We start from the raw sequence: 15839 nt of genomic DNA on the forward strand, positions 1-15839 counted from the left end.
ATAAATGAACAAAAGACGCAAACAAACACGTTTTATGCTTCATCAGGGTGGCGCTGAATACATTTTTAATCTGTATATCCTGCATTTTACAGTCTAATAAGTTCTAAAATGTTATAGCTTATAACACATAGAAAACAAACTGATGACTTTGTTGCATCTTCCATTTTCAAAATGAGAGTCCCACATTCATGGTAAGTTTAATATAAACCTTGATAAACTTAAAAATAAGGGAGGAAAACTGTCGTTATAATCTTAAAACGACGCCTGGAGCTTGCATATTAATCATCCCGCGTGCAACATTTCAGTCTAGATGATGTAGAACGTGACTTAAAGTACATGCATTCTTGCATACATTCTTGAGGGCGTGCCCTGTGAGTAACACAACAGTCTGTTTTGCGTTCTGATTGGCCTATTTAACATTGGGATTTTACACTGAATTTACATGAGAATGAGGAAACAATAGTTTCTAAGGTGATTTTTATGTACTGAACTCTCATTTTTTAACTATACCTTGGTATAACCAGCTTTTTTATAGGGCTCATACAGTGCTCATTATAATTGAGTACACCCCAGTTTTAAAATGAATAATTTTATCCATTTTCCAGTGAATATAGGCAATGTATTTTGGTACATTTAAACGAAACAGATTTCTTAAACAGATATATTTATAAAAATATCATTTTAGTCACTGAACATATTTAAAAAGTTAATACAATTAAATTCAAGCTAAATATTGCAAAACATTTTTTTACAAAATACAAAATTTCATCTAAATTTGTCATTTTTTGCTTCTCTTGATTTTTTTCCCTTTTTTTAATTTGTATTTAACATTTTCTATAACATAAATTTGGGTGTACTACTTATTGCAGCGTTACTGTAAGTTATTTTGTTAGATAAGCTCCAGATTTAGCTTATGTACTGACTTATCTAATGTATATGCACAATTATAATGTAGTAAAGCTTCCTATTAAAATTATGAATTTAAAAGAGAGATTTGAGAGGAGTGTATTTACATATGCTGAGCACTGTATATACAGTCTCATAGTTTTTATTAGTGAAACGCTTGAGCATAATTAGTACCTATTTTAAAGCCAAAATATCTCATAATAAACCATGGACATACCAGTGTACATGTTCCTTTCATGATCAGGGTATCTACAAGGTCTTTAAATGTCTTAATTTTCAAAAACACAATTTTTAGGCCTTAAAATGTATTAAAATCATTGAATTATTGGGTTGTAAGTCTTAAATCATTGTTTTTTCATCGTCTTAATTTCCCTATGTCCATGTAAAGCAGCACCCAACATCCAATCGCTAACATTCCATCTCAATAAAAGTTACCAAAACTTTATTTATTGACATTTTATAACCGAATGGAGTTATCTTTCCACAATAAAATGTTTTTTTTTTTATGTTTTAACTTGGACATTAGATACAATCATTAGTCATTAATTGTTTTGCCTTGTGTAAGTCTGAAATTTAATTTTAATGGTACTAAAACTCACACTATGCTATCCGAACCGTGCCCAGGCCCATTTCCCTGATCGTTTGAGAAGTGTGTGTGTGCTTTGAATCAGGCGGTTCAGTTAGCCGGCCCTGGACCGGTTGGAAGAGGTGTGCCAGAGCGCGGTTCACTTGAGCTTTAAAACTGAAGACGAGACGTGACTTTTAAGGCACTGTTTAATATGGATTAATTAATCATTCTTACTGTTCAATGAACGCAAACTGTCGTAGATTATTAAAGGCGCAAACCCCTCACTGCAACTTTAGCAACCTCCTAATTCCTGCAGCACGAGGACTTTATGATTGTTTATGAGCATCAAAAGTGGCTGATCTGTTCGGCGTGGCACTGCATCCCAAACGACTATAACGATATAAGCAATCTCCTGTGCTGAGCGAGAGCGCTTCTAAATAGCGCATCATCGATGATGTAAGCGTGCTCAGGCGTGAATGCGATGCGAGTCTGGCCGTCGGGGGAGACAGGAAGGAGTTGATCAATCACAATAGAATGGGACCATTTGACCAATCAGAGCACACAAGGCTCTTGGAAAGAAGGCCTTTAAAAAGAATGCATCTTTAAATGAATCAAAAAAATGGTCACACTTTACAATAAGGTTCATTAGTTAATGTTAATTAATGCATTTACTAACATGAACAAACAATGAACAATACATCTACCACTGTATTTGTTCATATTAGTTAACGTTAGTTAATGAAAATACAGATGTTCATTGTTAGTTCATGTTAACTCATGGTGCAATAACTAATGTTAATAAGCACGGACTTGGATGTTAATAATGCATTAGTAAATGTTCAATTATGATTAATAAATGCTGTACATGTGTTGTTCATGATTAGTTCATGTTAGTAAATGCATTAACTAATGAACCTTATTGTAAAGTGTTACCAAAAAAATTGATTCCTTTAGCAATGAGGTTTTTTTTTTAACTGAAGTGTTTTTGACCATGGATGCATGTAAACATATTGAAGGAGAATCATTTAAATATGTAAATTAGAACACAGTAAATCTTTTATTTATTCCATTAAATAGCTTTTTGAATCTGTCAGTCAGTCGCATGCAAACCTGTTCTTTAAAGTCCACCGTGTAAACTGCAGCATCAATCAGTGAGCTTGTCATGTCTGTGATCCATACTTTATTGAATCATTGTACCAGGTGTTTTCCCCACATTCATATGATTTGATCTTACCTGTGACCTTTGTTCGATGTGAGTTGTGGCCAGACTCGGGCTGTTGTGATTGTGTTAACACCCCACGCATTCTGCTGCTATTTTTAGAATGAAGAGGCAGTAAAAGTTTCCATTTATGCCCCCTGTAAAAAGGGTAACAGCAGGAAGTGAAGCGATGGCCAATGCAAAAGCTCCATTTCTCTGTCAGATGATTTCCTTCCACCTGCTGGCCTATTACTGTCACTACAACTTTATGACTTACAATCAGGTGGATTAATTGTTAAACCTTTATAGTTATATAATAATTTATCACATAAAAAAATTAAATAACGTATAAAATTGCATGAGTTTCTAGGATTTTTCATAAAATGTTCCGATGCAAAAATATATAATAGCAACATTCACAATTATTAATTAATTGTGTGTGTGTTATATTGATAAAAATCATAAAAAATTATTTAAAAAATTATAATTAAATATTCTAAATGAAAATTAAGTATATCTTTATTTTTGGTTCATTTTAATACATTTAATACATGTTTTATTAAAATGTTTTACATGTAACGTATTAAATGTATTAAAATGAACCAAAGAAAAATGTTATCTTCATTTATAATATTTTAATTATAATTTTGTATATTTTTTTTTTTCATTTTTTTTATCATGAAACTATATATAAATAGTAATTTATTTAATAATTTAATATTAATATAATTTTGCTGTTCATATAAAAATATTAAATAACAAACGTATTCAATTGTGTGTCGGAAACAATGTTTCTCAGATTTTTCCTAAAATGTTCTGATGCAATAATATATAATATGATAGCAACGTTTACAATTGTTTATGTGTTATATATTGAAATATTTTGATACTATGTGTAGTATTATAATTATTTATTATTACACTATTTTTTTTAATATATTTCAAGTTTTTTGGATTGACTAGAGATGGAAAGTTCGGATTGATTTACTGACTCTGACCTTTGAATCTCGTTCTGAAAGGTGAACGAATCTTTTTTTCGAGTCAGTTTGTTCAGTTTGTCAAAGTATTATTAAAATTTTAAGAGTTTCTTCCAAACTCATCTACAACTACACCAAACGTCGATCACACTATAACCAAGTCAGAACTAGAATGCTATATGACAGAGAAAATAATGATCTTTTGCCTATGATTATGTAAGCTTACATCTTCTGACAGCTCTTTATATTTGAGCGGTTCGTTCACGTTACACAAACAGTCTCATTTAAGCTTAACAAATGCACACAGTCTGAGCTGAAAGGAGCCATGATTCGTTCACTTTTTGAGTCGTCTGTTCATCACAAGACAGACTCGAGAAATGAACAGATCAAATCTTTTTCTGGCTCTAAATTCACATGCTTGCCTTCTGTCTTTCACGTGATGAGAGAACGACTCAAACCGAGGACTCGAGAGATGAACGGATCAAATCTTTTACCAGATCCAAATGCATATGTATGTCTTCTGTCTTTTATGTGATGAACGAACGACTCAGGATAGAGGACTCGAAAAAAGAACCAATCTCCTACTCCACCTGCACAAATATGCGCATGCACAAATGAACGAATCACTCCCTTAGAGGACTTATCGTTCTCGAGCCATACAAAAGATTGGTTTTAACCTCACTGTGCGACTTAACAATTGCCTCAGCTCTGCATGAATATTGTTTTGAATCTGTTCTTCTTCTTCTTTTCTGTGGTTTCTGCAGTGAATGAGATCATCAGGAAGGATCTGACAGGAGTGCATGGCAGGAGTCAGACGTAGAGGAAAAAAACGTGATCGGGAACCAAGCCGGAGCCCTGCAGTGTCTGTTTATACGCCATTTTCCTTTTACTCAGCGCAGCATGTGAGAGAAACAGCGATAATTTGATAATTCACCTGTCACAAACTGTATCATGGACCACATTTAACCAAACATCCAGTAACAGCAGCGTGTTGACATGCAAATGGTGTTAAATTTCCTTTCTATTATTTGACTTCTGAAACCGGTCCAATGTTGACCTCATATGTCAGAGTTGTCACAATTGAGCCTCCATAAACAGTTTGGACTGGACAAGTGTAGTAAAGTCACATGTTTCCATAATTATTCCATAACGTTTTGACTGAACCCACTCAGATTAGTTTATTTCGACCAATAACCTCCAATGAGACCAAACCATTACTGTCCAATAATAAGTGGAGGGAAAGTGGATGAATTGACAGCTAATGTTGAATATGTTTGTTTAAGCGTAGCTTGTTTTTGAATAACACAAAGTAAAGGCCTTACACAAGGATAGTTCACTCAAAAACTAAAATGTGCGTTTAAATTACTCAACCTCAGCGTATGCAAGATGTGGATGATGTTCTGCTGAATTTTTTAGCTAAACCTGTAGTCCTTAAGTGAATCATAAAATGCAAGTCAACGACTACCGGCACTTTAAAAGCCGAACGAACATATACGCACTAGGGTTGGGCGATATCGACCAATTTGGCATTGTATGATGTCTTATGTGAAACACTGCGATGGATGATGGCATCGTCCATCTTGAATTCATGAATAATTAATTAAGTCAAAACTAATTCATTATTTGTAGCCTACCGTTTCAACTACCTGACCCGCATGGTCTTTGTATTACCCATAACCAGGGCCAGACGGAATCTGCGGACATTTTTTGCTAATTCTGCGGAGAATTTTGGTAAAAATCTGTGGATTTCTTCGGAATTATTTGGGAGTATCCAGCGAGTATCATAACTAAAACCCTAATATATGAAATAAAAAGTAATAAACTACTGAATAAAAACTGAATAAATTTAGATTTACACATTTACTAAAGTAAATAAACAGAATCAATGATGTTCTAAAAATTGGCAGAAATCTGCGGAATTCTGCGGAAAATCTGCGGAATTCTGCGCACGCAGATTCCGTGTGGGCCTACCCATAACCAAATCATAAATAAATGAAGATGAGTTACACACAAATTAACACTTGTCAATCACTTTTTCCAGGAGACTCTGGCATGAATAGGCAGAGTGATGTGTGTTGTTATAATGGCGTCGACAAACTTGGTTGGTAAAAAAGGTGCACAACTAACAGCAAGCCAGCCAACAGTATCTGAGGTTTTCACTAAAATGATTAAGTATAAGCGTGAAAGTGACGGGGGCGGGGTGGAGGATCGCGATGCCAGCTCAGTGATGTCTATCGGCCATCTTTGTCTATCGACCCAACCCTAATACAGACAGAACTCTAATGGTGCGTTTACACCAGACGTGAATGAAGTGTCAAGGGCGAGTGATTTACATGTTAGGTCAATGCAAAGATGCAAATAGACATCCTTTAGGGCACAGGTGTCAAACTCAGTTCCAAAAGAGCCGCAGCTCTGCACAGTTTAGTTCCAACCCTAATTAAACACACCTGATCAAACTAATTGAGTCCTTCAGGCTTGTTTGAAACCTTCAGGTAAGTGTGTTGGAACTAAACTGTGCAGGGCTTCGGCCCTCCAGGAATTGAGTTTGACACCCCTGCTTTAGGGATTCTCACGTATGAAGCGTCACGATTGGCACGATTTGCTCAAGTTGGAAAATCTGAACTTTAGCGTACATTCGTGCCGCGTTCATCAATCAGGAGCTTGCTCTTGTAAGGGCCTGATTTCAAATAATGTAGCAACTACAGTTGGTGGGGGAAATCCTCCTGCTGACACCGGACAACAGCTCATCAAACTGGGCTCGGCTCAGTTGGAAACACCGCTGAAAGCTTCCATCATCCAGATTTAGTTTCTAGAGGAGTTGATGAACTCAGAGAGCTGGGCAACATAGGCTCATTTTGAAAATGTAGCCCTGTGTATGTTTCTGGAGATCGCGATTCATTTAGCCAGAATTACGTAAGGCTGCATTTCATTTTTAAAATGAACGCTACATGGCAGTATGATGCTATTTCTTTTCGCGCTTACACAGCTTGTGTGTGTTGAGCATCAGTTAGGACAACATTAGCATCTGTCAGCTTTAATTGTGGGGAAAACTGGATAATTTTGAGCTTTTGTTAGCTAATTTTATCTTCCGGGTTTTAAATGATTTTTGGGTGGGTTAAAAATCGGTGACGTAGCGCAAAACTGCAAATGCAAAGTTGACGTATCTGTTTCTCATTATTATTCATAGCGGAGTTTTCTAATCCTATGAGAAGAGCCGGCTTCTTAATTATTCATGACTGCACATGCTTTCTGAAGGCAAGACAGACCTGCCAGTGCCAAGCTGTGAGACCCTATGTTGATGACTGGGTGAGACTGCTTCCACGGCACACAGTATTTAGCGGTTCAAGAAGGGTCGTATGTGTTAATTTCCAAGTTTGTTGCATGTTTTCCCCGCAATCCTGTCAGGGCCGATACAGCAAAGCTGTTTGTGTGCAGCAAGCATTTTTGTCGGGAGAGCAGTACGAGAATTGGAAAATGGCGGACGTTGTCTTTTATCAGGTGTTGGTTCACATTTGGACACATTGCCATGCTGCTAATGGTTTAAAATAGACAGGGCAAGAGACCTGCTGCATTGAGTCTGCATTCAGACCCAGAAATTGAGGGAGAAGTCCTCCTCATTTATAGTGTTTATATGAACACGATTATCTTTATAATAATATAAATTGTGGTTATCTTTATATGAAATAACAAATGTAGCAGGGTATTAAACTCTGTTGATTTCTTACTTTCTTAACTTTGTAAACTATAAATTCATGCGTCTCCTCACGGTTTGTGTCTCATTTTGTGAGCCAACTGACAACAGTAGTTCGCTCCCCTCCGTCTCCCCTGCTCTACTGGCCACTCCTGCCTCTGATCGCGGAGCTCCACACCCATTATGATGCAGTTTTAAAAAAATATTCTGAGGTAGACCTGAACCGAAAGTGGGGGGTGTCATAGCCCTTTAAGTAAAAGTACTATTACTTACCCAAATATATTATGTGAGTAAAAGTATCTGTTGTAAATAATTCTTTAAATATAACAAATAAGTCTGATTAAAAAAGTAGTTTTATTTGTCTAAAAATACAATGGCTTGTCATCAATTAATCCCTACATATGTAATGGGGTATTATTCAGTTTGTTAGCTTTTTTTTGTGACTTTCAAAGTGACATGTTGTATTTTGTCAGTCTTTGGGAATCACAATTTCAGACCTAAGGTTGAATAAATTAACGACGAATATTAATTTTTGGGTGAACAATCTCTTGTAAATGCACTGTTCATGAAGGAAATTCTTTAAAAGATGCAAATGCACTTCTTGTCAGTGGATGATATATTATTTAAAGTTTCTCATTAAAATGAGGTTTGTTAACATGTAAATATTGCGCAAATACAGCTGAGAAATACCAATGAGATTTTATTTGAATGTAAATAGAAAACTGAACCTTCGTGCCTTTGCGTATAGCACTGTAATATTAACTAAGTCATAAAAAATTTACATAAATATAGGTACATCTACCCTTGTGTCAAGTCCGAGTGAATAATAGTACATTTAGGTTCTGAAAATTTTTTTTTTGCCATACTACACTCCCCGGCCACTTTATTAGGTACACCGTAATAGTATCGGGTTGAACCCCATTTTGCCTTAAGAACTGCCTTAATCCTTCGTGGCATATATTCAACAAAGTACTGAAAATATTCGTCAGAGATTTTCATATTGACATGATAGCATCATGCAGATTTGTTGGCTGCACATCCATGATGCGAATCTCAGATCCCAAAGTCGCTCGTTTGAATTGAGCTCTGGTGACTGTGGAGGCCATTTAAGTACAATGAACTCATTGTCATGTTCAAGAAACCAGTCTGAGATGATTCGCGCTTTATGTGCTGGAAGTAACCATCAGAAGATGGGTACACTGTGGTCATAAAGGGATGGTTATCAAATAACCACGGTTGTAACGAGGTTATTTGAGTTACTGTTGCCTTTCTATCAGCTGAAACCGGTTTGGCCATTCTCCTCTGACCTCTTCGACCCCATTCTGATGCTCTGTTTGAACTGCAGCAGATCGTCTTGACCATGTCTACATGCTTCAATGCATTGAGTTGCTGCCATGTGATTGGCTGATTAAAAATTTGAGGTAACAAGCAGTTGGGCAGGTGTACCTAATAAAGTGGCCAGTGAGTGTAAAACAGTATGGCTATCATATCTTGTTCTTTATTATGCGTACATCATCATTTCCATCAACATCTGTTTAAATAAAGATTACCCTTGTATTTGTCAAGTTTGGTATACCCCATGTTACAGTTTCAGGTAGATGTATTACAGATCTCATGGAGATTTCCTTAATATCAATATCATCTTTTTATATATAGTGTGTAGAACATTCCAAATATGGAAATCAGTTTCTGTGTTTATACCTACATTTTCTCTTTCATATTAATTGCAAGCTTTATTTATTTATTGTTTGCCAGATTTATTGAACTAACAAAGCACAAAAATCAAGAGGCATCTTTTTGAGATTATTTTTGAAAGAAATCCTGCCCACTTTTTAATAAAAACAATGCAATGAGTATATTTTTATATGCCTTTACAATTTTGGCTTGAGAATGGAATAAATGAATAATCAATTTGTAAGTGTTGTCTAAAAAGTGACCTTTATTCTTTAGGAAAACATAAAAAGTGATGTTTCTGTAGCTTGTTTTGTACAGTGGGCTTAACAGAACTACATACAGAATGTAAACCATTTATATTGACTGTAAATAGACCGCCTTATACAGGAAGTGTGTATAGTGTTTCTGTTTTGTCTATTTTTTCAGATCTGAGTCATAATCGGAAGAGAATGTTTATATGAACTGAATCAGTTGTTCTCTTGCAATTTAATACCTTATAACCAATGCTCTGGGAATATATTAACAACCAAAGCTTTTACATTTTTTTGCTGCATATACTGTAGTACAAATTGCATTTAATTGTTTTATATATTAATATAAGACTGTCAATGGCAAAAGAGAGACCAATTATATTTTTTATTGCATTAGCTTGTTATATTCATGTTTTGGCTGAAATGTGTCTTATCTATAATGAGCAATAAAACTGAGAGCTTTAAAAAATGCTGATTTTATTGTTTTTTGGGTTTTTTTTTAGACATGTTTTTGCTCTTCGGCTGCTTTTCTCATCTTCAAGATTCCTTTTTGTATCTGTATAGTAAAATAAATTGTATCTAAAAATGCTGCGTCCGAAACCGCCTACGTCTCAGTAGGTAATGCATTTGAATTTAAATGTACTACTCGACCGTTAGAAAAGAACAGTATGAACAAAGAGCTTAGAATCACCAAGAGGCGACACTCTAGTGCGATTTGGGAAACAGCCACTAAAGGGTGCGGCAGCCATTTTGGAATAAAAACTCCAATAGAAACAGCATATTTTAAGTCTGTAATATAAACTATTAAAAGTGCTGGGGCCTCATGTATCAACGCTGCGTACGCACAAAAACTTTGCGTACGCCAGGTTTCACGCTCAGAATCGCTCTCGTTTGGATTTACTAACAATGAACTGAACGTGGGAATGTGCGCAGCTTCATGGCAGCTTTCTGGCTGGCGTACGCACATTTTTTGTGCGTGTCTGTTTTATTTTCATTGGCGACTCCTAGAGGCAGTTGTGTTAAATTGCTCTCTACAAAGTGTCTGAGCCTTGCAATGGCAGCTGTATGAGACGGGTTCATTTAGCAGGTATATAAGGTTTCCATACCATACAGTTGACCAGCTAAACATTAAAGCGCAATTTGCAGCGGTCGACTGTTTTCCCAATGTAATCTGAGCGATCTACTGCACGCACATTGCTATAAAGACACTATCTGAGGATGAATTTGCATGCGTGAATCAGAAACATTTCCATTCAATAAATGTGCAAATAAAATATGATGCACAAACTTATTAATGATTCCTACTTGTCTTTCTCGTGGTAAATAGTTGGCAAAATCTGATATGTAGCGGGGGAAAAAAGAAGAAAGAGTTCATCAGACGCTGGATTCGAACCGAGTTCATGCTCGAATGTGTCAAAACATGTTCACATACGTCTTACGAGCTGCACCACTGAGACTGTTAAGGGTATTGCAACATTTTACACCTACAAATCACACTATTTCTCTTTTAACTCCACAGTGCGATGTTCAGACCCAACTGTGTTAACCGCATCAGCTAAACTCTCCCACTCTATTTTTTTGTTTTGTTGTTAATTCCGGAGGACAAATTTGCAAATAACACCGCTTTTCTCCGGTCTACCTCCGAAAGCAGCACCTTCAATTCACATTCTGTTCAAAGTTTCTCTTCTTGCTTGCTTTTGCCTTTGCTTTATCGTTGGGTTTTGCCATTAGCATAGTCATTAGCATATTCATACGGGGGAGGAGGCAGGGAGGGGTTTTGTGCTCGTGCATGTTGCGCTCAGTTTCACGTTCATTCAGATGTACAAAAGAATATGCGTGGGATTCGGCGTACCCAGTGTTTCATACATCTGAATTTTTTTCTGCGTACGCACATTTACAGCTTTGTGCGTACGCAATGTTTTAGAATGATTTCCACGCAAGTCTTCGTACATGAGGCCCCTGATGATTGTGATAGTAAGTGTTGTATTGTTGTATTTCAGGTTGTATCTCAGCTTTAATGTGCTTTTTTAAATAAATAAAAAAAAAAAACAAAGCAGCTGCTTGCTATCGTGACAGCAATAAGATCCAATGGACAACCGATCGCTTTCACTCCAAAATGGCGGAATCCGGGGCAGTTTCTGGGCGTTGCTGTTGCAATGGAACGATCTATTGAGTGTCGTCTCTTGGTCATTCTAAGCTCTTTGGTATGAATGTGAAAAGTATGAATGGAATTCGGACGTACTACATCTGCCATTTTGTCATGGTTACGTGACCTACTGTAGCTACGTCGCTTCACTCCCATTAATAAATTCTCTCATTGGATAGCGCAGCGTGCATGGGATGTGCACTTCAGAATCTCGCCGGAAGTAGTAAGTCATCCGGGCTCTTCTCGCATACCAAAGAGAATAGAATCACCAATAGGCAACACTTTGTGCAATTTGGGATAGTATAGTATATCTGTATAGTATATGCGGTTTCGGACGCAGCAAATTGTCTTCCCATAGCGGAAAAAAAAATAATTTTGCGTGTGTGTGTGTGTATTAAACGTGTCCATAGAGGACAAAATGTCTTTCAATAAATAAATGTATTATATTTCTTTGTTTTTTCAATTTATTTTCATTATATATTAAATATAATATTAATAAAATATATAACTCCAAAGGCTAAATTAAATTTGAGCTCATTTACTTAAGTTAAAGTTAAAATATAGTACATTGATCACTGTTTTGAATCATTGCCAAACCTTGATAGTAAAGTATCACTTTTTGCACTACACTTGCTATGTTTGTCCTTTAAGTAAATGTTTAAATATTGCTTGTTTGGTCCCTATATAAATTGTGTATAAAATAATTTTAGGAAAAGAAATGGGTGAAATATATATATAGATATATTATTAGTATAAGTTTAATAAAAACACATTTTGACAAAATGTATACTGTTTGGATTAACTGCCAAACTGATCACAACAATCAAATGAAACGTGCAAAAATGTCCATAAGGATGCACAAATATTAAGTTTCTCTATAATTCATTCATTAATTTTCTTTTCGGCTTAGTCTCTTTATTAACCTGGGGTGGACACTGTGGAATGAACCACCTTTCTCCATAATAAGTATTAATAAAGACTTTCTAATGTCTTTTAGTGAATAAATTCAACGACTTGCTCATAAACATTGCTTAATAGACAGCATGAATATGCAATCTGAATGAACGGATCTTTTTGAGTGAACATGCAGGATGTGACTCGAGTCACTGAATCAAAATCTCCGCCTGGATATAGATTTATTTTACTAACCAAAAGCAACATATGATGCAGATAAAACTATAAACAAAAGAATGACTCAAGAATAAACAAAAGTTGTTCACTAAACTTCAGCTTTGCTCGATTCGTCGAGAGTCGATTCTTTATGAATCAATGAGAGCGTTCTGAATCAGTTTGCGATTCAGTAATTAGCAGTTCCATGGTTTGCAACGTGGAGAACAAAACATACGCTGAAAGAAGTACTTGGTCTTTTGCAATCCTTATATATATATATATATATATATATATATATATATATATATATATATATATATATATATGATAGCCTCTGTGGCTAGTAGATTTCCAACATTACTAGCCACTCGCCATTTTCACTAGCCCCACTTTTCTTCTTGGGAATATATATTTTTATGCATAAATTTGATTTTAATATGCTAAAATGACTTGATTTAGACGTTGTGTTATGTCCACATGCCTTCTCATTCATTTAACTTATTGTGTGCATTGTGTATTAGCTTGCTCAGTGTGCATGAGTAAATGGGTTGTGTCGCAATGCAATCAGTTTTTATTTCACATGACTTTTCAGGGGTCAACATTAAGGATTTATTTATCTCTGACCACACCAAGTAAGTATTTCATAGCCACAATGTTTTGATGTGTCCAAACAAGGAAAATAAAGCTGTATATATACACTTTTTAATTCAACAAAACTTTTCTTAAAAAACAACATTACATTAAAAAAAAAGAATTATTGTCATGTATCTAAAATATGCACAGTAATCTGTCCAGGCTAACAGTCCCAGATCTCAAGTTAACTACACATAAACAGTGAGTAATCTCCCATTAAAGCAATGTTATTGTAAAACAATAATTAAACCATATTAACAAAAATAACTGTAAGCAAGAGAAAGCAGGTGAAACACACCTTGTTTAATAATGAAAGGATGATAACGCGCACACGGTTAATAAAGACTTGTTCATAATCTGTTCAAAGATGAATTAAAATGAAAGCAGTGACTGCTGCTGCTTATAAAAGACAGTGTGTATTTTTGTGTATATTCTTAAGCTCTTGAAAGCAGCAGGATTGTGGGTGCACGATCATCGCTGTTTGTCCAGTCTATTTCAAAGAGAACATTCATTCTGATTGCTTGCCGCCTATGTTGCCAACTTAGCGACTTTGTCACTAGATTTAGCGACTTTTCAGACCCCCCTAGCGACAAATCTAGCAACTTTTTTGTGTGTTATTGGAGTTTTTTTTTTAGACTTTCATTTGTCCATACTGTACCGTGACCCTACTCTTCTCAACGAGCTGCGTGTGATGCCGCCGGCCCCTCCCCCACCTCACAGCACTGACAGGCGGCCCAGTCAGTCCTCGTACAGCAGCCTCTCCCACCTGCAGCCCGAGAGCAGATCACCCCTCTGCTTACCGACGACAAATGATTTAGCACAGGCAGTGTGAAGGTATTTCCTTGTACAGTCAAACCGATCTGCTTCTCCTTTATTTTAACAATTTAATTGGACCGTTTAATCTTTTCTTGCTCACAATCACAGATATTTTAGTGACAGTTTCTGAACCTTTCTGAGTTTATTACATATGAGAGGTTACTGCACATTCACTACACATCTATAATGACATACTGTATTCAAACAGCAATACATTTAGTTACATAAACATGCTTATATAAAGTGTAGTGCAATTATAAATACCCCTTTAGTAACCATAGGCTGTTAAACAAACAGAAACGGTAGAACGTGATGACGTCAGTGATATGCAAATTGACGTATGACTTATCCCCCCCACTTCATCGGGGGCCCCGTCAGCGATCCCTGCAGGGGGGCCTCCGCATTTTGCGCTACGCCACTGTATACACTACTGCATTCACACACATACACCACAGCCAATCTTATTCAGTTCACCTGTAACGCATGTCTTTGGACTGTGGGGAAAACCAGAGCACTTGAAGGAGAGCCACGCCTACAAGGGGGGAAAATGCAAACTCCACACAGAAATGCCAACTCACCCAGCCAGGGCTCGAACCAGGGATCTTCTTGCTGTGAGGTGATTGTGCTACCCACTGCACCACCGTGACACTGTAAACAGAATTATTATTGATTATTATTAATGTACTGCATATAAACAGCGGGTGACCGAGATTATTATGTGACAGTGAGCATGTGTGTGTAAGAAATAATTGATTGAATTATTAGACAATAGACCATTTCAATGTGGTGATGACATTGGCCCAATGACACTTCCTGCTTGTTGCCAAACAGTTTCATTATTGTAACAAGAGGCAGTTTAATCACAGCATTAATACAGCCGTCACAACATTATTTATCAATATGTGGGCCTTTTTGGAAGCTATGAAAAGTAAAAATATAAAACAGGAAATACGTTAAGACCATCGTTATTGTTTACATCCCTCAAAATGGTCTAAATTGCACACAGACACTGAGGTAAAGTTGGATTTATGTTCACACATTCATACTTTCTCCTTTGTATAATTTCAGAAAAGTATTCATTGCTAATTTTACATAGGGAAATCATAATAGCAGCCAATGGCTATCAAGTCACAATCAATAAAATAGTGCTAATGCTGTTTGAAGTTCCTGGCTGTGTTCTATTCCTGTGTTCTATTCCTATTAACTATTTTTACAGATCAGTTTTAGTGATCTTCCTGTTTACAATTGTGCTCCCTTCGCAGTGCACTTTGAAAACATTCTTTATTTTTTTAAAAGACTTATTTTGGGCATTTTTCCCTTTATTAAGCGGAAAGGACAGTGTTTCAAACAGGAAGCAAAGTGGGAGAGAGAGAGGGAATAGGGACGGGAAATGTCCACGAGCCGGGATTCGAACTCAGGATGCCCTGGAGTGCTACTGCACCATATATCAGCACGCTAACCACTAGGCTATTGCGCTGACGCACTTTGAAAACATTGATGTCATTTTGAAAAAAGCCTCATGGCGGAAGCTATAGGTGACCTATTATTTAAAAGCGGAATTTATGTTACGTCTCCAAAGCTCGTGAAAACAAAAAGCATACAGTAATTATTTTAATCTATTGACCTTATTCTCAAATGCGGAAGTGCGCCTGTTTTCGCGATTGTCTTAGAACTTCCGTTTCAGTCGCCTATGGGAGAAATGACAAGGAATAATAAACGGCAAAAAACGGTCAAACTACTTGCTCTACAAACAAATGTTTGCATGACTATACAGACCAAGTAGAATAATACAACATGGACATATCAGTTTGCAACATCAAACAACGAAACGAGCAGTTTTTAATGTCTAAAAATGAATGGAAGTGAATG

At 36.3% G+C, this 15839-nt stretch overlaps 2 protein-coding genes across 2 annotated transcripts in view; both read left to right on the forward strand.

Moving 5' to 3' along the window:
* Nucleotides 1-9737, forward strand: part of nfatc2a (nuclear factor of activated T cells 2a) — an 83311-nt gene extending 73574 nt beyond the window's left edge. Inside the window, exon 10 of the mRNA XM_003201225.7 lies at nt 4414-9737. Coding sequence (XP_003201273.2) covers nt 4414-4469 — 56 coding nt within the window. The 3' untranslated portion in view covers nt 4470-9737. The remainder of the gene's footprint in view (nt 1-4413) is intronic.
* The window catches only part of mical1 (microtubule associated monooxygenase, calponin and LIM domain containing 1), a 508844-nt gene that overhangs the window by 112043 nt on the left and 380962 nt on the right, over nt 1-15839 (forward strand). The gene's annotated exons all lie outside the window — the stretch shown is intronic.

Source organism: Danio rerio, chromosome 23, assembly GCF_049306965.1.
Source record: "Danio rerio strain Tuebingen ecotype United States chromosome 23, GRCz12tu, whole genome shotgun sequence".
Lineage (NCBI taxonomy): Eukaryota > Metazoa > Chordata > Actinopteri > Cypriniformes > Danionidae > Danio > Danio rerio.